This window comes from Telmatherina bonti, assembly GCF_933228915.1.
Source record: "Telmatherina bonti genome assembly, chromosome: 21".
Taxonomy (NCBI): domain Eukaryota; kingdom Metazoa; phylum Chordata; class Actinopteri; order Atheriniformes; family Telmatherinidae; genus Telmatherina; species Telmatherina bonti.
This window is the reverse complement of record NC_136630.1, coordinates 13,055,427-13,079,480: the sequence shown is the minus strand read 5'-3', so window position 1 is coordinate 13,079,480 and position 24,054 is coordinate 13,055,427. Positions and strand designations below refer to the sequence as shown.

The following is a 24,054-nucleotide window of genomic DNA, read 5'->3' as shown; positions in this document are numbered from 1 at the left end:
TTAAACATATATAGAATACTAAATATTTATGTTATTTTATTTAAGAATGTTTTAAAGAAAACATAAAAAGATATGTTTTCAAAACATTTGGAATGCCTTGAAGTACCCGCAGGGGTACACGTACCCCCTCTTCAGAAACAGTGGTCTAAAACATAATTTGATTCGATGCGTTCAGTAATGCTAATCCTGACCCACCCTGTCTCATACTTTTTTTTTTGTTTCAATAAACAAGTATGACGCGACAGAATTTTCTATTTTTTTTGTGCAGAAGGGGGTGATGTACTGGAGCTGTGCGTTTAGTGAACATTACATGGCTCCATTTTCAGCGTTTCCATCTCATTGCTCTGCTTGAAACTGCTTGTTATCTAAGCGTGTGTAGGACTATAAATGTGACTAATTCAAAACAAATCTAGACGATGGCGGCAAAACTGCAGCCGAGCTGCTGTTAAAATCAGGAAATCTATGTAAGCCTTATGTATCTGGCTGGTAAGAAAATGAATAAAAAGTGAACAGCAGATAAACAGCCAGCCAATCAGAGCCCTAGTTTGAGTTGACATCCGAGCGCTGATTGGTTAGATGCAGCTCCCTCAATCTTTCATTGATGTGTGAGCTGCAGACAGTGCCTGACTTTCGCTCTTCATGTCTGGGTTACTGTAATTTTAGGTCAGACAGACCGACGTTGTGTTTGTTGAGCACCCTGATTTTTCTTTCACTCGTCTGCCAGTCTTGGGTGAGTCATTTAGCCACCGTTTATTTATCTTACATCGGTGTTACGCAACGCAGCGGGTGTCGTATGTCAGCTTCAAGTGAGCACCATTGTTACATTACCACCCTCTTCCTTACCAGCGCTAACTAGCAGCTCAACGGGATAGCAAGCTAAAAAAAAAAAGCATACCTGTCTTAATAATCGTTTGAGTTATTTATATGTTTCTTTTTTTAAATGTGTGCTAGCTCATAAAATACAAAGAAGTAATCGTTTTTTCTAATCTTGCCGCTTAGAGCATCCCTCAGCTGCAGCCACAATGACGGAGGCGGAGGCGTTGGAGAAGAAGCAGCACAAGTCGAGCAATGGAAAGGCTGTTTCAGAGGCAACCAGAGAAGACGCGTTTGATCACACATACAAGGAGAAGGAGGGCCCCAAACCTCCCAGGATCATCGTTTGGAGAAATGTCATATTGATGACTCTGTTGCATATAGCAGCTGTGTATGGCATCTTCCTCATCCCTTCAGCATCTCGTCTGACCTTGCTTTGGTGTAAGTTACAAAAGAACTACCTGTTACAGCATTTCCACACAGGATGATTGTTGATTGTCTTTTAGTAGCAATCCTTTTTTCCCCAAAAAAATATGCAATTGATGTCAGCAGCCTGAGCCATTTTTCACAACTAATGAAGAAGAAGATCTGAGCATGATCCTCCCAGTACCCTCTGAGGGATTATGTATCATATATCACTAGAGATTTAAAAGCACAGCATGCATCTTAAAGCTAGAAAGTGTTTAATGTATCCTCCTCTGGAAAATACATTGTACTTTTTTTTTTTTATAAATATGTTTAATCTCCCATAATTAAGCCCACTGTTAAAGTCATTAGTTCCAAATCATCAGAAGGTTTCTCCATACAGTCATTTTCAGATGCGACTGTTCCTTCACAGAGTAAGCGTTGCAGGTCCACTTAACATTGCATTCATGTAATATGTTTTGTAGTTTTATTAGTTATTTCACCCACTCATCACTCCACAGCAACAACAGTGATGGAGGCAAAAGCGTTGGAGAAGAAGCAGTACAAGTTGAGCAATGGGAATATTCTTTGGGGATTGTTGTAGCAGCCTGCTTGGTAACTGATTAAAAGCAGGCTACAACAAATCAAATTTGAATTAGCACTTGAAATATTTTTGCTGGAAAACTTGCATTTTTCAATGATTACAGTTGGAAAATGGTGTTTTGTCTTCAGCAAAAAGACCAGATGTAGGTATTATTGGAACACATGCTTTAGCATATCAGCCATTTATGTGTATTTGACCATTTTAGGCGTGGTCCCTCCCTTTTTTCACGTATATTATATGACTGTCTTGTAAAACAAGAGTGAGTATTTAGAAGGCAGTCTGACTAATTTGACCATTTCTTTCCCTCCACAGCTGTATTTTGTTTTGTGATAAGTGCTTTAGGAATTACTGCAGGAGCTCATCGTCTGTGGAGTCACAGAGCCTACAAAGCTTCGTTACCTCTGAGGATCTTTCTCGCGATTGCTAACTCCATGGCTTTTCAGGTTTGTAAACTTGACAGATTACATAGAAAGAAATGCATTTAAGATCTTGTCATTATTTGTGCAGATCGTATCATTATGGAAATTTTATGCTGTTTTAGCAGCATCTCGACTCACTTTCTCAATCTGAAACTACAGAATGATATCTTTGAATGGGCTCGAGACCACAGGGTTCACCACAAATACTCTGAGACGGACGCCGACCCTCACAACGCCGTGCGAGGCTTCTTCTTTGCTCACATTGGCTGGCTGCTGGTGCGTAAACACCCTGACGTCATCCAGAAAGGACAGAAGCTGGAACTCAGTGACCTGCTGGCTGACAAAGTTGTAATGTTTCAAAGGAGGTATGTAGCACGAGTCACTGATTGATCGAACAGCTAAATATCATTGACCGTATATGAAAGGTGGATGGAGCCTCTGACGGTTAAAAGTGAAGCCTTTGCGGAAGTGCATAAAACTGCAGTTCCCCCTTCATCCACTAGGGGCTGGCTCCAAAACAGAGTGAATCCCCATAGACTCCCATGTTAAAAAAGCCAACTTCACAGCAGAAATAAACATATTTACAGCCTGGTTCAAAAATCCATTTTAGGTTTAACAGGTCGGGTTTACCTTTGTTACCTGGTTAGCTCCGGGTTAGTGCGCTTAGTTCTTAGCTACAGAAAGCTTGGAGTTTGCTCGATGTCAATCATCCACCATGACGCTCACAGCCTCCCTCTGAACTCTATCTTTTCGCCTTTATTTGTATTTTCCTGGCAAGACAACATGCATGCCCCCGCCAAGATGGCAATGGTAGGAACCGTCAACCGAGCTTCAATTCAGCCCTTCAGAAACCTATGGGTGACGTCACGGAGGCTATGTCAATCCTTTATATACAGTCGATGCTCAATATCAATCTTGTTTTGATGAGTGTTTACTGGAAATTTCTGTTTATTTTTCCCTCTTATAATCTGCCCTTACTGGTATCTCTCTTTGAACATGCTCAGTGTCATTTATCTTGTGCTCCATTATAATATCTGAGCTTAGGCTGTGCTGTCTGAGTTTACATGACAACACTGCTCATTTGTGGTGACCTGATCCAAGAAAGGATCTGATCAGGAAATATACAATGATGATGTGCAACAGGCAGTAGAGAACCAAATCTCAAATTATCTCAAGGATGGCAACACTTTTTATGATTATCCCAGAGTCAGTCTGTCCAAACAGTCTGGTTTAAAAGGACTTCTGAAGGTCTGAACCCCTTCATAACATTGTCAGATACAGACTTCTGAACGGCTTATCCTGCTGCAGTCACAGATGACTTTGTTCTTCTTTCATTTCCCTTGTTCATCTATTTGTTTTATTCGAATAAACCCTTGTTAATCTTTTTGCAACTCATACAGACTCTTTGGTCATTTGTTTTTGCCACAAGCATGAAGAAAGTCACGCTAGGAGTTAGTGTGGACAATAAAAGCAGATCTACAGGGAAAGTGTGTAGTTGACCCACTTCTGCTGCAGATTTGTCTTCAGTGAGACTTAAATAAGTCATTCTGGTTCGACAGGTTCATTTGTTCATGTTTAGACCAACTTAGCGCTTTAATGACAAGTGTGCCATGAGAAGGAAAGCTGTAATACTTACATAATGTATTTGATTTTTTTTCCTGTACTGACTATAAGCTCTTTGCATACTTGAGCTTAATTCTCTGCTTCTGGCCATTTCTGTCTTCTCAACAGGCATTACAAGCTGTCTGTCCTGCTCATGTGCTTCTTTATTCCCATGTTTGTGCCTTGGTACCTGTGGGGGGAATCTCTGTGGGTGGCATACTTAATCCCGGGTCTGCTGAGGTACACTTTGGTTCTGAACGCTTCATGGCTGGTCAACAGTGCGGCTCATATGTGGGGAAACAGGCCCTACGACCAGAACATCAACCCCAGGGAGAACAAGTTTGTCACTTTCAGCGCCATAGGTATGAAAAACACATCATCACACATTATTGTTTGATAAAAAACCAAAAGCAGAGTCAGATTTTACGCAATAATATGAAGCCAGAATTTAAAGCAGTTTTATGGAGGAATCAGGAGCCAGTTTATGATGATTAAAATCAGGTGAAATATTTCCCACTCCTGGTTTTCAGATACCACTGTCCTACATGTTTTAGAGGCAACTCCACTTTAACACGCCTGATGAAATGAATGACTTGTTTAGCAAGGCTTGCAAAGAACTTGATGAGGAATTTCATTAATCTGAATCAGATGTGTTAAGAGTAGGAACACGTCTAATACATGCAGGGCAGTGGTACTTCAGGACTAGGATTGGGAAGCATTAAAACAGACCACTGACAATCAGCCATTTAATTTTTTTAAAAATTTCATTGTTTCATCCACATTGGAGCGCTTAGGTAATGTGTGCATATGTGGTCTACATTTGAATGTACAGTGGCTTCAAGGCAACGAAGCATGTACAATGCTTGATTGAGTTTGGCAGATCTAAATTTGCAAACAGACTCCTGCATATTCTCCAGCTTCCCCTGCAGGTTCGTTTACAAATGTGAGTGAACCTTACTGTAATCGGAATTTGACTCATGCTATGTCATGCCTTCTAATTACAGCCATTGAACTAGTTGGTTTCTTTTTATTGGGTAACTTCATGGTGTTCACAGTAGCGCCTTTGCTGTTCCAATTTCTTATGTGATGTTGAAGAGTTTTATGTGGTTAAAAGTAATCATGGTGTTCTCTGATGTTAGGTAGCGGTCAGGTATGTCCTAGTTAATAATACCTCTTTTTTTTTTTATCACAAATCTCTTCCCAGATGAAGGTATAGCTCGAACATTTTGCAAATTATTGTCTCTTTTTTTTATTTATTTTATTCGTTGATAGCTAGCCAGAGAATAAGGAGGCATCTTTTTGCTAATTTTGACCTGTTCATCACTTTCATATGTCCTATCACGTGAAACGGAAATGTTTCTTAGTTTTGAACACATTTGTGGGCCAATGACATATCATCAACTTTTAGAGCTGCTTTCACCATTTTTTTTAAGTGATGGATAAAATGGTTAAATTTAATTTCATATGTAATTGCCACTTTGTTGATCCCCTCTCATTTATTTTATGCGCATCAATAACTTTGGATGAACATTTGCTGTTAATAGCAACAAAGCTAACCCGGAGGCAGCCATATTTCCTGCCCACGTTGATCATCAAACGCGCAGAGGTTTGAAAATGATGTGATTTCGAGATCCGACTACCGGGGTACTTCGATGGGAGCATAAATATTGCAGGGGCTGATTAGTGATGCGGACACAGGTAAGTTAGGCGGATGGTTGTGGTTGGGCGGCTCCAGGCGGGGAAGGCGGGTGGCAGCATGTTCGATGACATAAGAGTAAGTCTGAGAGGAGAAAAAAAAAAAAAACAAGCAGGTGTAATGAAAACTATGACAGCAACCTGGACAACACATTTCCTAGTTTTAAAAAAATGAAGAAATTATGCTTTTTCATTTTCCAAATGTTTTCTTCAAATGCAAAAAAACCATAGAAAGGTTCATTTATTTTTACACCCAACTTTGAAAAAATATTAAAAAATAGAAGCATTTGATTGGATGGTTTAAGTATGAAACTATATAAATTTATTATATTTTGCCCTGGTTTATTACATGTTTCAAATGCGGTTAAAAAGACAGTTTTATGGCTGGCTGACACATACTTCCTGTGCCTTACAGGTGAGGGATTCCACAACTATCACCACACTTTCCCCTACGACTATGCAGCCAGTGAGTTTGGCTGCAACTTGAACCTTACCACTTGTTTCATTGACTTCATGTGCTTCTTGGGCCTGGCCAAAGACCGTAAGAGAGTCTCCCGCGAGATGGTCCTGGCTCGAATACAGCGTACCGGAGATGGAAGCCACCGAAGTGGCTAAGACTGCAGAACTGTTGTTAACCTCAAGGTGGAAGATCCAACAAGAAGATTAACAGTCTTTTGACAGCTAAACATTTCTCATCCTCTGAGGACAAAAGTCAGCCTCATGAGGGCCTTGACCACATTTTGCTTGTTTTGTTTTTTTTATTTTTATGTGTTTTTTGTAGCTGTAACTAAAATTGTTCAAGATGATAAAAAAAAAACAACAACAACAAAAAACATGTTTTGCTAGCTCTTTGCTGTCATTTGTATTGTATATCCTGGCCAGCAGCTTGAAAATATGGTTAAGCTTTGAAGTAGATGCTTTTTTCAAAAGACGGTTTTTTTTTTTTTTTTTTGCTGTTTTGCCACATTGTTGTGCATCTTTTTCATGCAAGATCAGTCGTGTAGCTGATAGTTTTTACATAGATATTGCTTAATTATTAATTAGAAACATCAAAAGTGGATGACAGAAATGTGGATCAACGTTTCAGCTGTTAAGTTTTAAGATCGATTGGAGATTGTTGCCTTTATTGCAGTTTGCAGCAGGTTTTTAAGAGCTCTGATATAAACATTAATTTTGTGAGCACTTGACGTTTGAAAAGATGTATAATAGTTTTGCTTCAGCTTTTATTTTGTTAAGAAAACTTCATGAAACATAGCACATAATGGAAAAGAGAGGGAACCCAGACCTTCTTATAGACAGACCATGCAGATGCAGGTGATGCAGAGTGCTCCTCTGTGTAAAAGGGGGTTGCTTTTTTGCAGGAGAATCACACCAAATGTGTCGAAAAGTCAAAGCACTTGGAAAAAGATTAACATGCTATATTTAGCCTGTGTAATAATTGGATGGATTTTTTCTCATGACAATAACAGAGCCACATTTAACATCCGATTAAAACTGTTTAATCTTAACAGAAACATGAGGTATAGCACCGATTTAGTTGTTTTAATTGAATATAGGATAGTGCCAAAAGTGTGCCAGCTGTTGATATATTTACAACCACATCTGTCAGTCGATATTGCTTATTCACACAACATGATTGTGGGGTTTTTGTTTTTTTTTAACCTGACTGTGTCAGAAGCTTTTGCTTCCCAGATTTTTCCCAACACGTTTCTCCTTTTTTGTCCCAAAACAACTGTAGCAGATATTTCAATTGGTCCATGCAGCAGCCAGTCATGCGACAGTTCTGGTGTTACAAAACACACATGCTATCCATGCATGGCCATATTCTGTAGTTGGTGTTGTAGTGAGGTGATGTGTCGGTGACTGTCAGGGCAGAGCTGTGTCTATTTTTGTACCATGGAGCTGCATCACTTTCAGATCATCAGAGCTGTTACCGTGGTGATTTCTGAGGCAGGGTCTGGTTTCCCTTTTGATGTCCTACAAAGGTGATTTAGGTGCATCAATGTTCATGTATATCTGCTGTTCTAGTATGTGGAATGCTTCTATTTTTTCTGTATTTGTTTTTTGTATATTTCTTTGCTTTCCTCTTGACAAAAAAAAAAAATGTTGTAACCTGATATTTCTACGTTCCAATAATTGGCAGATCATTTTGTATATTACAAGTAAGATACATCAAACTGCAGCGCTTATTTATTCTCTCTAACAGTCTGGATACAACCTAATGCCTTATGTACTGCTCCCATTCCTTTACATGACATTAGTTAAGACAAAAAGGATTAAATACTACAAAAAAAATATCTGACTTATGGGGGTTTCCATGCCAGGTGCAACATGGTTTTTGTTTTACATATTTAATTCAGACCATTAGTAGCATGACAGCACAGTACTGTAAAGGCAAATATTAGATAAAGAGATGTCACAATATCTGATATCAATTGGTACGAATTTTCATTTGTTAGATTTAACTTGCAGACTATACGCTCTGGTGGATAGAAGTGGTAGAAGCGCTGCCATAAGGAAAACCAACAATGTCACAAACTTCTGCTGTCCAGAGCGCCAAAAAGTCAGCATTTTCCCAATGATGAAGAGGATTAAAAGGTTTTCTGTCCGAACACGTCAAATGTGTGATGCTCTGAAATAAAAATCACAATATTTTCATGACATTTTTAGCTTCATGATCAGTTATTTCAATATTCTTTATTTTGCCAATTATTGTGTCTTTTTTGTCAAAGTTACCTTGCAGGAAATTTTAATTGACTTTTTAATGGCATCTGGATTATGCTAATTTTAGACGTTTTCAGCTTGTAATAAGCATCATTAGGCCATGTATTTATTTTCTGGTTTGGTTTATCTGCAGTGTGCTCTTGTAAGGTTGATAAAAAGATTCTTTACTGAAGTACAGGGGCAGAATGGCAATTTTAAAAAAACAAGTATACAGTAAAATCTATTCAAATTATTCAGTTTAACATTTTACACAAGGAAGTCATTCTGCATTACAGGCTAAATTAACATGCAATAAAAGTACACATGAAGTCAAATTTGACCTTTATTCACTATTCACCCAATATATTGTGTATATATCTAAGTTATCTAAGCAAACCAAAAGGAGACCATATTTTCAACGATATAAAATAAAATGAATATTTAATACACGTATTTGACATTTTAATATATAAATTGTGTTTTCATTCAAAGTAGTTTCAAATAATAAAACGGAAAGTGGTCCATTGTTAGCAAAGTGTAACACTAAGTCCTATTTTGTGGTGTTTTTAGGTTCATTTTGCTGCTGAAGAATCCATCTCTTCATCTGTTTTGCCAACGTGTGAACTTGAATCCATTCTTTCATCTGCCTGTGAAATTCACCTATACAAACAAACCCAAATCATGATCCATCCACTACTGTGCTTAACAGGTGGAGAGTTTTTTTTTCTTTTTTTTTTTTACAAAGAAATTGCCCATTTTTCATACTTCAAGCCCATCTTTGCTCATTTCAATGAGTAATTCCTTTCTAATGTCACTATAACAGGGGTGATTGCCTCAGCATGTTTACAGAAAGTTGGACAGCTTGTCCCTCTCCTGAACAGCTATGCCTCTTCTGATAGGTCTAGTTTTGGTGACCTGATCAGACTCTGAATCATTCTGAATCAGTTATGGTGTGGCAATCAATTTGATGCTGTGTGCAATCCCCAAGTGCACTATGACTCAAGAAAAATTTCACAACATAACATTCTTATCAAATGAGAAAACTCTAAAATACAATTAAAAACCCAATTTCTTACAGATGTTAATTCTGCAACATACAGGTGACATTTGACTGCAACTTACATTTAAATGTGAGTTTTTATTATCATGTGGATGATAACCATATCGATACAAAATACATTAGGTTTGTTTAGGTATTCATCAACCTTTACAGAAATGTGAATGTGTGTGTGTGTACATATACAGTATATATATATATATATATATATATATATATATATATATATATATATATATTTACTTAAAGGCAGGGTACACCCTGGGCAGCTCGCCAGTCCATCACAGGGCCATACATGTATATACATATATATACATATGTGTGTGTGTATATATATATATATATATATATATATATATATATATATATATATATATATATATATATATATATATATAGACTAATAATATCCCATGTGTTTTATTCTTTATCGCTCATCTTCTATGTGCCTTATTAGAAATATGTTTTTTGTACAAAAAGGCACCCCATAAAGTCAGTCTTCCCTGATTAATCCCCTTGATAAAACTTAGAGACCATTTCATTTCAAGTTGATGTCACCATTCTTGGTTTTCCCAGTATTTCTTTTTTTATATTACAAAGCTCAATCAGCTTTTTTACTGTGGGTTTCAACTTTAGTTTAATTTTTATTGCTTGGCAGTTGTCTAAAAGGAAATACAGCTGCTATTTTGCAGCTAGATTGTAAAGACAATCACTTGTGGGTACAGTCTTAAAAAAGGTTATTCTACATTGCTTTATACAACATATAAAAGATGCATTTTTTTAAAAAAATTTTTAACAATTTTTTTTTTTTACGTTACGGTGTAATTATAACTGTTTCAACTAAAATTTAATCATTAGCATACCCATTAAGAGTGACCCATTTTAGAATGATGCCACAGGATTATAATTAGCATGCATATCACTGAGTTAACATCAGTGTTAATCAGGGTAATCTGAACCAACTCTGGTAGGAGTTTTGTCAACTGTAATACATTTTGTGAATTGATTTCCCCAATATTATTCATAAATATGGTAAAGAACAAAGAAATGAAAGCATACTTTCTTCCAGCATCATAGAATTACTGTCTATCATGTGCTGCCAGTTAGTCAACAGCTAGTTGATGTGATGTGTGAGGAATATGTTACCTACCTACCATCCGCGCTGCTCTAGCGTCATAGGCGTAACTCAAGCTCAACCCTCCCAAAACATTCACGCCACGCAGCTCACGGCGTCTGACTCAAATCAGCCAATCAGCAGCGATGTCCTGACTTCTTTGTCCAATGAAGAAAGATCGCATGAACGACCTGTGCCTGCTTGAAATTTTTTCACTGACATTTCTCAACCACAGGGTTGGTAAGTAATTAATTGCATGAAACAGATGAATGGTGACGTTTTCTGACTCAGAAGTAAGCTCACTGTGATAGATTCACGTGCTTCTGTTGAATGTAGGAAAAAGGAAAGATGGTTGAAGTGACCTGTGAGCTGACTTTAGGAAATTACAGATTTTCAGGACCATAAAAATAGTAAAACAATGCATGCCAAGTTTGGGTTAAATATAGAGGCCTCTAATTTCTATACGTTAAATATATTTGACAAGCAAGTTGTAATATATCTGCAAAAACATGAGTGCTGTGAAGTCATTTTTACTGGTTTACTTCTGAAATTATATTTATCAAGTTAATTTGTTGTCACCATAAAAAATAAAGCTATACATTTATAATGCTCTATTTGACTATAAATAAATATGCTTCCATCTTTGACATATCAGCTGTTGTTCTAATAATGCTGATGAACGTGTATAAAGCCTATGAGCACATTTTACTAAAAGTACTGAAATATATACATTTTTATCAAATAAGAAACTTTTGCTCTGCTTAGTTGTTCCTTTATGCATTTATTAATTACTAAGATTTTCTGGAGGATTTATCATTCTAATAACACACCAAATTTATCAGCATGACAATGCAAAAGGTGCTCTGGTTCAGCAGGTCTCCAATTAGGCTTGGAACCAATTCCAGCAGTAAAAAAAGACAATTTGCTCCATTTCCAAGAAGCTAACAACCAAACTACAAGGACTTAGTCACATACATTAGTTTGTTCTTCCTGAACAGTACCTTGTAGATTCTGCCGGAAACCCCAGGCTTACATGTAAATGATTAAGGACACAATCGTTGATTAAAAAAAAAAAAAAAAAAAAGAGTTCAAATCATTTAAGTGAAAGTTTATTTGAAAAACATACCGAAATGAGTAAAGTAAGCAACATGGATTGTATAAATACCTGTGCAACCAAAAACAAGCACACTGAGGCACTTTCCTGCCTTCCACTGCCATGACACACCAAACAATCCAGCTTTATGTGCAGCTATGGAAATTAGATTTTTTTTTTTTTCTGTCAGTCCATTTAAACTGAATCAATATATTATCTAATCTAGTCCAAGTACAGTCCAAAAAAAAAGAAGTCATCTGGAGTTATAAGATACAATGTTGCCTAAATGAAAAAAAAAGCATATTTTACAGAGGGATTGACTCATGAAAAAGGGTGCAGGAAAGACAAACTAGAAAACGTTCTTAAATTTAGATTCATGAACTGCTGTTTGAATACAGCAGTGAGACGGCAAAAGAAAAAAAAAGATTCAAATAAAAGAATCATTTATACAAACTATCTGGAGATACCATTTCAGGGTTATGTTTGCACAAAATTTTAGGAACAGTTTCTTGACAATCACAGTCTGACATTCTTCTGCAGTGCTTTGCCCCCCCCATTACACAATTCATTGAACACAATCACAGCAGGATAAGAGTACAATCAGAGGTTCAGTTACAGTGTTTATAACTTGCTCTGGATTGTATTTGTGAAATCATACACATCTGATAAATAGAAGGCTTCTGTCTGATTCTCCATACAAAATATGTTGACCGTGTGGATGATAAGTGCGACACAAATTTCATTTTCATGATTTTTAAAAGGGGGGTTTTCTGGATGTTTTGTTTTTGAAGCTGCACCCATGTATTTTGTGTAATGGAAAGGTTTTATACAACTGCTGAAGAGGAAAAGTAAGCACTGCAGTGTAATGTGTATTATGGACAATGTGAATGCACATATTTTTAAGACCATAGCTTCAGTTCAAACCACTTGCAATTACTGAATCAATACTGAATCACAACTTTCAGAATACATTCATGTTTTTCGTAAAATCATCACACCAACATTGATAAGTCTTTACAAAAATCCACCTCGCTGCCAATATTTGTCATAACCGCTGGTGAATAAATGGAGAAATGAGAAGAGCAATCTATAACCTTATCAGCCATTATTTTCACCATTGACACGCATCATCAGGCCAATAAAAAAAAAAAGAAATAAATACATATATAACAATCCGGTAACACTGAAGAGTAGTCTGTGTCTTTGAGGCGTTAGACACCCAGCTTGTTGGCAATGGTCATGACCACTTTGAGGATGGGCATGAAGGCAGAGATTTCGCTGAAGTTGCTGCTGCTGACCACCTGAGTGTGAACCTCTAGGCCTCGCTGGTAGTTCTGGCTCGCCACACAGCGACTGATCTCGTGGAGCCCATTCAGAATGTTGTGAGAGAGCTAAAACACAAGCAAGGAAGTGAAACCATCACATGTCATCTGTTTAGTTATCAGTTATGTTAATATTCTTCTTCTTATTATTATTATTATTATAAATAATGTAGTGATACTTCTCTGTTCAACAGGCATTAATAATTTTAGCAAGTCAACATACATAACATACATAGTACATAAAAGAGCAAGCGAAGGGAATTTAGGGGTGTTCGTAATAAGGACAGTTCTTCAGCAACTGTGAGTTTGAGCTGCTGTCTGGGGCTCCAGCAAGGGTTACCACCATATAGCTAGAAACAGATTTTTCTACAAATACCATCTATCTTTAGAACTGCAAACACGGACAGACTAGGGTACAAATGTAATCATTTACATCCCCCTCCCTGAGAACTTATTGATCATCACAAAAAATAGAAGCTGAGTACACGTTGTCTGAGTCTGTGCAACAGATCTACTTCACACCATGTCTGACTGAAGTCCTTTAGAAAAGTTTTAAAAAAAATTCTGGCAAACATCAGCATTTGATTGTGACCAAGTGAAGTGGCTAACCTTAGTTTTTACTTTTTTTCATTTGGTAAAGCAGGCCGTGAATTGACAACTAAATGTTGTGATTCCATTGCTGATTGTATTTAAAAAGAAATAAAAAAAATTTAAAAAAATACTCATCGCATTTTGACATATAAAGACAAAGAACACATAAGTTATTGATATTTCATGCTGTGGTATACGTATCACTGTTATAAGCTTAGCATAGCGGTATTATATTTAAATTTTCTACATCGAAGATATGTCAGTATCGTGTGGACTTTTTTACATTTTCTGTAAATTTGAAGAAAAAGATGAATATTCCAGCTTTTTGCAAGTTGTGTATCTGTGTGAACACCAGCTGTGGGAAAGCTAAAGCTTAAGGGTGTCCAGCTCCTCGAGCGCCACAGTCCTGTAAGTTTAAGATGTTGCCCTGTTCCAACACACCTGACTCAAAGTAATGAGTCATTGTACAGAACTTCATAGATTGTTGCATCCATTTAATCTGAGCCGAGTGTGTTGAAGCAGTAATACACTGAAAACACTGCGATGAACTGGCGAGCTGTCCAGGGTGTACCCTGCCTGTGCCCAAAGCCAGCTGGGATAGGCTCCAGCTTCCCCCATGACCCTGAATTGGATTAAGCGGTTCAGAAAATGATGAATGAATGAATACACTGAAAACATGCAGGACAGTGAGCTTCAAGGAGCAACTCTGGACAACTCTGGTCCAGATCAAACTTTTCACATATTCTTCTAATGTAGGACTTGAATGTGTTCAAGTCCTTTCATGAATACATTCTGGTCATGTAGGACTTGTGATTTGGATGAATATGGGAACAAAAATACTTTTACAATGGTTTGACTTTACTGCAACAACAACAGTTTTAGTTCTTAAAGAGGTTCATCCAAAGATCTAATGTAACCCAATGGGATTTTTTTTTTCCATTTTGCTAATTAAAATGAAAATAATCCCCTTACCGACTGCTCTCTCAGCTTATCATACAGGTGTCCCAAACGTTTTCCTGCATCATCAAGCTTCCTTTTTGTTTGCTGAAAAATAAATAGTTCAGGTTTTTTTTATTTCCAATCGGCAAAGAAAATCCATCCATCCATCCATCCATCCATCCATAAGGTGGTGCAGAGTTTATTGCAGCAGTGAAACGAAACAGGTATTTTCCCACAAGCTGAACCTTACCGGGTCTCCTGCTGCAAGCTGGCAGCGCTGCACCAGGCTATCAAAGGTGGTTTTAAGGATCATGTGCTCAGCTGGGATTTCTTTCTGCTCCACCCTTTCTGCTGGCAGCTGCTGGAGAAGCTGAACAACACAATTACACAAATAACAGGTGATGACATTCTCACCTAAGCATTACTGTTGAGAAGCTTCTTGTTAGACACAAACCTGTACGCTGGGCTCTTGGGGGGCTCCAGGAGGGACCTGGGTATGGTCATGAGGCTGTGGAGCCTCTACTGGGAAACCCATGACAGGAGCTGTGATGGGGGCTGGTGGAGTGTAGTTATCAGGATACTGCGTACACACAAAAATTAAACATTCTCATTTAATGAAAAACAGGAAAAAAGTTAGACAAAATCAAACCTTTAGGTAATTTTCCAGAACATCTACCTTTATCTCCTGATTATTCAGCTAATTAGTGAAGAAACATAACCTTGCCTCTTAGCAAAAATCTATATGATTAATATATCAATCCAGAGCTATAAAAATACATGAATAAATACGGAATTTCTGACCTATAATAGGTTAGGAAAAAAAGTGAAAAAAGAAGTACTTTGAACATGAATGACATCATACCTTCTTCTTTCTGGGTCCACCTCGTACTGTAGGTGGGTCATTCCAACCTTCATGAGGTCCTAAATCAAGACAGTATTGAAAATTTAAAGAAACAAACAGCAGTTTTAGTTTGGAATCACACATGTTGCCAAAGATTGCCAATATGAAGCGGTTTTCACACAAGTACACACACTTTGTAGCCCTGGTGGAGCTCTTTGCAAGGAAATAAATGTCTATATTAGGTGGATCCCATTCTTTGTGCAATCTAGCTCACTGCTACAAAGGCTTGACAATGTCTTAATAAGACAATTTGTGAATAGATTAAGCAATTGTTCGAAGAAGTCATAAGAAATTTGCATGCTAAGAATTCTCATTGATGTTTATTTTTGACACTGATGTCAAAGCATTTACATATTATATGGATGGAGTACAGAAAAGTCATCATTCTAGCTTTCAATCTTTATTATGCTGCAAACAAAACACTGATTGCTACAATATATGTGTTGAGCAAAATCGCACACCAGATTATTTTCTGCTTTTGCCTAGCTTGTGTGTGAAAGGTTAAACGTGGACAAGGCCTGAACCCGATAAGCTGGAGCTGATGTGTGTCACTGGGAAAATGTAACAACGTTGAGCCAAGGTTAGTCTACAGCGCAAAACACTGCAAGTAAAATCATGTCATTAAGCCACACATATTCTAGCAGTTTATGCAAAATGAAAGAAAACATGGCAAAACATTCAGGCAGCATCCTATTAATCACTTAAAAGGAACAACATCCTGATGGTGAACACTTACAAGCGTCACAAACCACATAGATCTGCAAACAGCTGTAAAATGTCTTACTTAAGCCTCAATTTGTGTTGTGTGATATCACTAATGGCCTTGCACTTTTTTTTTTTTTTTTTTTTTTTAAACCCCAAAACATACTGCTTTCAAAAATATTAATGGCTAAAATAAAACTTAAACCAACACTTAAGAATCTACATTTCCTTCAAGCTTAGGGCAGCACAAGCAACAACCAACAAACCAGAAAAACAGCAAAGAAAAGTCTTTGAAAATGTACAAATCCTCAATTCAGAGGATAATTAAAAGTTGTTGCACTACATCACATTGTTGTACATAGATTTCTGTTTTTCTGGTTCAACTGCCAATGATTTCATGCGCCTATCAAGCCCTAACCCTGTCACCTTGATGATCACCCTGGGAATTCAGCCATGGAAAGAATCCTGCAAGTCAAAAAAGGAGTGAGAACTGAATACAAACAGACACCTCTGTCAGCAGCAGAAATGCTGGGAAATACTTGGGAAAACATGTGAAAAGCAACCAGTTTAAAGCTGACATTAGGAATGTAGCACAACCCACACGGCTCGTACCTGTGGGAGGTGGAGCAACAACAGGTGCTGGGAAAGGCTTTACTGCAGGAGCTCCAGGACCTCCCTGGGGATACCCAGATCCAAGAGGAGTGTAGGGACCAGATGCCATGGGTGGTGAGGGTCCCTGACTGTGCAGCCCCCCTGGGTACATGGGGACTGGGGCTCCTGGTTGGGAGCTGGCTACCATGAGGCCCGAGGGCAAAGAGGTAGACGGGATGAAGCTTGTTGGTGGCACCCCAGGGCTGGGCATGGGAGGTAAGCCTCCAGGAGTTGATGATGAAGGTGGTAGTTGAGGTCCTGATAAGCTAGCAGCTGGGACAGAAGGACCCAGAGGAGGGAAAGGTCCACCAGCAGACATAGGCTGAGGCTGGAATGGCTGGTGAGAAGTAAAACCTGGAACAACAGACATAAAAACCTATTTTTTTAATCAAACTTAACTTTATTTAGCCAAAATAAAATGCCTAAGTGTTATTCAAATGGTTAAACCTGGAGTGGTAGAAGGATGCTGTGGGTAGGAAGGTCTAACAGCAGGGCGGGTCGCACTGGGCGGCAGTACATGAGAAGAGGGTGGCAGACCAGGCCCTGGGTTGGGTGGAGAAGCCTGAGGTGTAAATACCGATGGCACAGGAGGCTGCTGTTGTGCAGCCACCTGAGATGGAACAGAAGGCTGGTACTGAGTCTGAAGTTTGGAAAAAATGGGAAAAAAATCTAAATAAATAACTATCTAGGTAAAGTCACAATTAGCTTTTTTTTTTTTTTTTAAATTAAATTTAAAAGACACATTCAAATTCATATGTATGAAAACATTAGCTTATCATTTGATTTTTTTGTGTTACTAATATATTTTTACCATAATTTGTGTTTTGGGTGTAGGTGGAGTCTGAGCAACAGGAGTGGGTTTTGCTGTGGGCACACCAACTCTGCTGAGTGAGTTTGGAGGCTGTTGGACACCAGCCTCTCCCTGAGCATGGAACAGCCTGTCTCTCAGCATCATGATGCCAGACTGAGGAGACAAAATGGTGAAAACATCCAAATGTGGTTCTTTCCAGCCAGGAGAATAAAAGAACAACCGAGGGGGAAGAAAAAAAAAGAAAGAAAGAAAGGGCCCTACTTGGTCTGAGTTCTCTGGTAGGTAGGCCATGGCTGTGCCCAAGCTCCCCTCTGCAGCCAGAATGCCAGCGTAGCAGGTCAGCTTCTCAGCCAGGATGGGGCTCTGGATTGTAACTTCGCTGTTTCGGAGGCGTTCGATTGATTTTCGTAGCATCATTACTTTTTCAACCAGATCCTGCAATAAACATATACATGTCACTAAATAACTAAAATTCCTTGTCTGCGGGGTGTTGCATCTCCAGATGTACATGATAATCTTCTTTAGAGTTAAAAAAACAAGTACTGAATAAGTGTTATTCTATAGAAGGCAGGTGCTTCACACACAGTTGTCAATAGAATAGAAGAATCTTCTCTTGCAATGCTGTTATTTTACATTTAATTGGAATTGTTATTAGAAGAGTTTGCTCATCATTTCATAAAGGTGTCTAAGAATAAACCCATCGCCTTTGTGAGAGGTTCCTATGCGCTTGGCGCAGATGCATAGTTGATTATTAAACTTCATGAGATTATACCTCTAGGCCAAGAGGGGAAGAGCAATCTCTGTGCAAGGCCCAGCACTCCACCAGCTTCTCAATGTTTCCAGAGCAGATATAACACAAGCAGGCCTGCAGGCAGCGTTTCTCTGTGCCCTCAGTCTCCAACCTGTTTCCCAAGGTATCTAAGCAGGCAATTTGGATAATAACATAAAGTTACATACAGAGTGAAGGGTAAGATTAGAGCTTATACTTCAAGAGGCAACACAAGTCCCAACATGATCTGTGTGCTACTACACAAGAACTTACCGCACAAACAAGCAAAGTCTTCAGGGTGAGCATAAGTCAGCAGAGCGGCAAGAGCCTCTTTCCAATTATCCAACTCACAGCTTTGCACAATGTCCCTCCAGTTCTGGGTCACAACTGATGATATAAGCTGTAGTAGGGGATAAATTAATTACTCTATTAAACACTGTTATTTCCATGTTGTGCATGTACAAACTATGCCCCATTCAGTCACACCGTTACCATTGATATGTTGTTCTTCTGCTTGCTAAGGTATTTCTGCTGAGTTTTCTTTAGCAGTTCTTCTCCTCCGCTGATGGACAGCAAGATGGCTTCAGCATAGCGACCATCATTCAAGCACAGATCCACAGCGCCCTCAAAGTTACCAACCAACAGCGCCTGGCTTATCAGACCATCAGTGTCTGCATATGAATCAAATTGTCAATACCAACATACCTTCATGTAACTTATATTATCACATGTAGCATTAAATGTGTAGAAGAGGGTTTTACCACATGATACAGGGATCTGGTAGTTAAAAGTTTCCTTTGGAGTCTGACTGAAGAAATCTGCCGGTGAAACGGAGCCTGATGCCTGAGCATCAGCTGCTGCTTCATCACATCTCTGAAAATAAAAAATCTTTTACAGCAAACAGGAGCTAAACGGTTTGAAAATAGACATTGTGTTTTCAGAACTGCTGCCGACCTCAGTCGAGAGCCGCTGCATCTTCTCTGCAAGATCTTTGGCATCAACTCCATGACCATTGGGTTGGCAATTCTTCCCCAGGCATTTTGAAATCTGAATAAAAGATGAAAAAAATCCAGCTAAAATTCATAATATGACCCCAAGGGACATCATGTTGGATTTAGGATGAATTTCAGGGACCAGCCTTAGTTAAAACTATGACTGAATACCTTTCTCTCCAGTTCATCTTTGCTGAAACCCAAAAGTTTCAGGAATTTAATGCGGGCTTCATCCTCAAAATTAACCTGCAAACAGAGAAAATGACTCAATGTAAAATAGAAAACCACACTGGCTGACAGATTCATGTCTCAAAATCAGGAATCCCTACCAGAAGGAACTTCCATATGTCTTGTTCAGCATCCGACTTGGCGTTCTGAATCTTGGCCTGGCAGTAATTGTTAAAGGAACCTGATTGCAGTGCTGCCTGAAGCTCCCTGGAGCGCTGCAGGAACTCAGTCTCAGTGGTAACCTGGCTCACAAACACTTGTCTGGGGATGGGCTGGGGGCTTTGCACTGGAGGAAGCTTGGGATTCTCAAAGGTTATCAACTTTCCACCAAACTGTGCACAGGAAAGGGAGGTGAATTCACACCGGTGACAAATACAGAGAACATAAATAAAGACACCACATTGTCCAATAGCATGCTGTTAAATGTCTTGATGTCACACTTACCGCAAAAGAAGCTCCCACTGGTCTGCGTACCCACTTTGGTGGCTTCTTTAAGGGAGGAACTATGGTTTCCTGCACATTAGGCTGAGGAACTTGCAGAGGAGGCAGCACTTGCCCTGTACCAAAGGGATCCATTGCATCAAATGAGGAAGATATCTGTGAGAGAAAAGACATAAAAGCAAATGCATCAACAGTTAAAACAAAATCAGTTATTTGGGCAAGAGCTGAAATGACAAAGTAGGGGAGAGAAAATCACAAGTGTAATAAACTAAGTGTCTATGGATTGACGGTTACTTTAGCAAGACATATTCACATGTGAACACAAACTGCAATGGGTTTTTGAGGATTTTTCAGATTTATTTTTGGATAATTATGGAAACCTAAAATAAACAGAAATAAAATCAACAGGCCAATAAATTATGAAAAAGTTTGGCAAAGCTTCAGGCAATTCATTCAAAACTCCAGAAATGAATTTAACCCCATGTTATCATTTCCTCATTCATTAGTCTGTGTCTTCACACCAACGCCATCTTGTGGAGACACTGATGGTGCTGCAACTTTTGCACAAGGGGTTCCTTGTTTATATAAAAGACAATAAATAAAAATAACTAAATAGATAGAAATAGTGATGTTTTACCCTATTAGCCGTGCTTTGCTGCTGAGCCTTCAAGCTCCCTCCCATCACAGAGTAGACTGTAATTCTTCCATCAAAAGATGCTGTTGAAAGTAAAGCTGGATTCCTTGGGCACCACTGGACATCAAAACACCATTGGTTTGTTGTTGGCAGCTCATAAATGACCTACAATCAAGGAAAAACACACCAGTGAAGATCCATGGATGTGTGTTGGTTAACAATCCTGTGGATTGGTTATTCAGATGACAGATGAATCAATGCCACATACCTCTCCAGTGTTGGGATTCCAACACAGAATCCTGTTGTCTTTAGCGCTACTCAGTAGGAGCTCAGAGTCTGCCTGGCTCCAGGATATGGACAGAATTCCCCTGTGAAATACAAAGAAAGGCCACTTCAGGACATTTTATAAAAATTAAAAACAACTAAATAAACATGACGAGTAAATAGTTAAAATCTGACCTTGTGTGGTTCTCAAGAACTTTAAGAGGTGATGTGGCAAAGCGGAGGTCCCACATCTGGATGACTGGCAGTCGGTCATCTTCAGAGGCCAACACCAACTGAGTGGCTACATCAGGGTGCCAGAGCATTCCTGAGCAGTGCATCTGAATGAATATAATTGGATTAAACGTAAACTTTCCAGAAGAGTTGAACATACTGGTAAACAATTTTACTCTTTCCTCATCTGAAATGGGTGACAAGATTTACATATCCTTTGATTTTCCTTAACTACTGTATTATTATTCCCAGAATGACCCAAGATAGAAGGATGGCAAATGAAAAGGTTATAATTCCTTATCATACTGTTGTCATTTTTGCATCTGATAAAACCAATAAATAATAAAACCAGACAACTTTGAGTAAAAATATAAGAAAAAGTAAACTTATAGCTAAAACTTGACCTATGAATCGGTCAAGTTTGATAAAGTAAATTTCCTTTGTAATCTGCTTGCCTTGCATTACATAAACACATGTATCGCTAACAATAACATCCATAGATAATCAAAAACATTGTGGTAGAACAGAGGTTTTTTGACAGCTTTACAAAACGGCAGATTTTCAGTGCTTTGACAAAAGGCAAGTCTGGACTGGTGTTTAAGCCACCAACCCTGTTGCTGTGATCGCTGATCTTTATGATGGGTTCATTCTTTCTCAGGTCCCACACAACTGCTTTCCCGCTGGGGTTGGCAGAAGCCAAGATGTGTTGAACCTGCCTGTTCCAGGACACGACACTGATGTCTTCAGCAGGCTGAAACAAGAAATAAATGCTGTTAAAGCAACACAAACAAATCTTACTTTGGCTGTGGTACACATTCAAAATGACACTTTTGAGAACGTAAATGAGAATGTGGGAGATTTTGATATTTTATTGGCTTTCCAAGTACTTTAAAAAAAATTTTTTTAATGGCTTACGTTGAAAACTATTGTTTTAGTCCATGGGATAGGACATTAATAACTGCATTCCCTAACCCTACAGGCAAACGCACACACCTCAATGAAAAATGGAAAATCCATGCAAAACATTTAAATGGTTTTATTATTCATTTGTAGTACGAATAAGAAGACAGAACAGCTGTGTTGGAGGACTGATTTCTATTATATGTCTTAATGTAAAAAAAAAAAAGATTGAAACAAGATGTCCACACCACGAATGTCAATTGTGACTTTCATACAACCCATTGTTTCTCACCTGTGTTTTTGCACCTGGTGTCATTGGACTGCTGAAGTTGTTTAGGTCCCAGATGTATATCTCTGAATCATTTGCTCCTGATGCAAGAAGATTACTCTAACAAAGACAACAATATAGACAGCAACTTAGAAACTTACTAACATGTCCCATTGTGTGTTCAAAATCACTTAGATTATCTTTATACATTTACCTGGAAAGGGTTGAAATCTAGTGCTCGAACAGGTCCTGTATGTTTGTCAGACTGTCCTACAACTGCTTCTGCTCCGGAGGTCATTATGGCCTCAGGGTTATATACAGTCAATGTGCCATTTTCACTCCCACCGACAAGTCTCCCAGAGGCACCATCAGTTCCCATTCCAAAATTTACCCATACGACACTGTGCAACCTATGGAATATGAGAGGCATGACAAGTTACAGGGTTACTATTGGTACAAAACCCAATTTTTTCTAAAAAGAAATAAAGTTACTCTCATATCATAAAATGGAAGCAAAACAAAAATCACATGTGAATGTTTCAACACAAAAACTAAACATGTTGCATGATTTCCAATGTGTTCAACCCATTTGTGGGTTATCACAGAACAAAGCATGACACCAAAACATTATATCAAGCTGTCACTTCTACTTTGTGGCCAATGCAGACTGTGGCATAGACACTTGTCCTATTAGATGTTTCAGAATATACCATTACCTATTCGAAGTGGGCAACGATCCTTTGAGCTGCATGTCCAGAGAAGGGTCTGCAAAATCCATCTCAAATATCTCTAGAGCAGCTGTGGTGTTGAAAGAGGCATCAAGCTGTTGTGCTGATGTCCCTAAGGCCAAGCAGATAGGATGGTGTCCGGCAGGACTCCACGCCTGGTGGGCTGTCCTTTGAATTTCCTTTAGTCTCATTTTCATGTACAGGTGTTCAAATCTCAAAACCTGGACAAATGGATGAGTGTTACTGAATCAATCTCCTGCACAACCCCCCAAAACAACTATTTTACTGAAAAACAAACTCTTTATGACAGTAACCTGCAGTTTTATCTCCTTAGATACGATTCTCTTATTCAGTCAGCTTGAACTTGTATGACTAAATGTTTGTAAATTCAACATTATAAATTAAAAATATATTTAAAACCGTGCTTTCCTATATGATGGATAGCAAAAATGCCAGCAAACCACTTTCTAAATTAATCTAACTTCAACTAATCTGACTAGCTAGCTTTCTTTAGCATCTCACAAATATGTTCAACGGCCGTAGCGTCAGACTGAATTACTTACTGACATTTAACAGAAAAAACTGCTTCCATTCATCATCACATTGAACTTCACAAAGTATTTAATATATCGTGATACCACATAGGAACGGGAGTTTACGGGTTAACGCTTGGTAGTTTAATTCCAATGAACATCCTTAGCCGATGTTAATGCTAGCAGGCTAATGAAGAGCCACCACCCTATTACTATGTTTCAGTTCTAAGGAAAATCGCTAATAATAAGGCAACTTTAAACACGTTAATGACATCGCACTTGTGTATTTAAAAGCAACTTACTTCAAATGTTTGTGTTACCAAACAGACGTACGTATCTACACGGTTCGGAGCTACTTATCAGCTACACTAGCTGCCTGCTCAGACCAAAGTGCTTTGCCGTGTTGTCACTACATTACGGTGGCCGACATGGACAGTTTTAATGTCGAAGTGGCCAATGACTCCAATACCTCCCAACAACATCCAAAATTGCCTACATTCATGTATCCTAAACATTCATTACTAAAGGGCCAATTAAATCCATGTTTATATCTGATACGTTATCTGAACCTTTTTTGGTTTTTTATGATGGTTTATTATATATATATATATATATATATATATATATATATATATATATATATA

General features: G+C 38.4%; 2 protein-coding genes across 3 annotated transcripts; one reads left to right on the top strand and one right to left on the bottom strand.

The window, feature by feature from the left end:
• Positions 1-611: 611 nt before the first annotated feature.
• On the top strand, positions 612-6,271 carry scd (stearoyl-CoA desaturase (delta-9-desaturase)). The gene is made up of 6 exons (XM_079260677.1): positions 612-730; positions 1,000-1,254; positions 2,135-2,265; positions 2,401-2,606; positions 3,973-4,205; positions 5,954-6,271. Exons 2-6 carry the CDS (start codon positions 1,023-1,025, stop codon positions 6,151-6,153), a joined length of 1,002 nt encoding a protein of 333 aa, XP_079116803.1. The 5' UTR covers positions 612-730; positions 1,000-1,022; the 3' UTR covers positions 6,154-6,271.
• A 5,237-nt stretch (positions 6,272-11,508) lies between these two features.
• sec31b (SEC31 homolog B, COPII coat complex component) lies at positions 11,509-23,796 on the bottom strand. Of its 2 annotated transcripts, XM_079261398.1 has the most exons (26): positions 23,713-23,796; positions 22,866-23,098; positions 22,364-22,559; positions 22,174-22,269; positions 21,592-21,732; positions 20,946-21,088; positions 20,755-20,854; positions 20,490-20,651; positions 19,856-20,008; positions 19,513-19,743; positions 19,355-19,429; positions 19,146-19,238; positions 18,953-19,064; positions 18,684-18,862; positions 18,465-18,591; positions 18,195-18,340; positions 17,684-17,857; positions 17,423-17,575; positions 17,059-17,251; positions 16,573-16,965; positions 16,387-16,425; positions 15,220-15,278; positions 14,812-14,937; positions 14,608-14,727; positions 14,391-14,462; positions 11,509-12,896 (listed from the first exon to the last, which is right to left on the bottom strand). In XM_079261398.1, exons 2-26 carry the CDS (start codon positions 23,072-23,074, stop codon positions 12,717-12,719), a joined length of 3,672 nt encoding a protein of 1,223 aa, XP_079117524.1. In that variant the 5' UTR covers positions 23,075-23,098; positions 23,713-23,796; the 3' UTR covers positions 11,509-12,716. The 2 variants fall into 2 exon arrangements, with proteins under 2 accessions (XP_079117524.1, XP_079117525.1); XM_079261399.1 differs by lacking the exon at positions 16,387-16,425.
• Between the last annotated feature and the right edge of the window lie 258 nt (positions 23,797-24,054).

Coding starts and splice junctions, on each gene's coding strand:
- sec31b (XM_079261398.1), bottom strand. CDS start 23,074: ATGAAAATGAGACTAAAGGAAATTCAAAGGACAGCCCACCAGGCGTGG. Junction 20,652..20,754: donor GGAATCCCAACACTGGAGAG/GTATGTGGCATT, acceptor CCTTGATTGTAG/GTCATTTATGAGCTGCCAAC. Junction 17,252..17,422: donor CACCCAAAACACAAATTATG/GTAAAAATATAT, acceptor TCCAAACTTCAG/ACTCAGTACCAGCCTTCTGT.
- scd (XM_079260677.1), top strand. CDS start 1,023: ATGACGGAGGCGGAGGCGTTGGAGAAGAAGCAGCACAAGTCGAGCAAT. Junction 2,266..2,400: donor CTAACTCCATGGCTTTTCAG/GTTTGTAAACTT, acceptor CTGAAACTACAG/AATGATATCTTTGAATGGGC. Junction 2,607..3,972: donor GTTGTAATGTTTCAAAGGAG/GTATGTAGCACG, acceptor TCTTCTCAACAG/GCATTACAAGCTGTCTGTCC.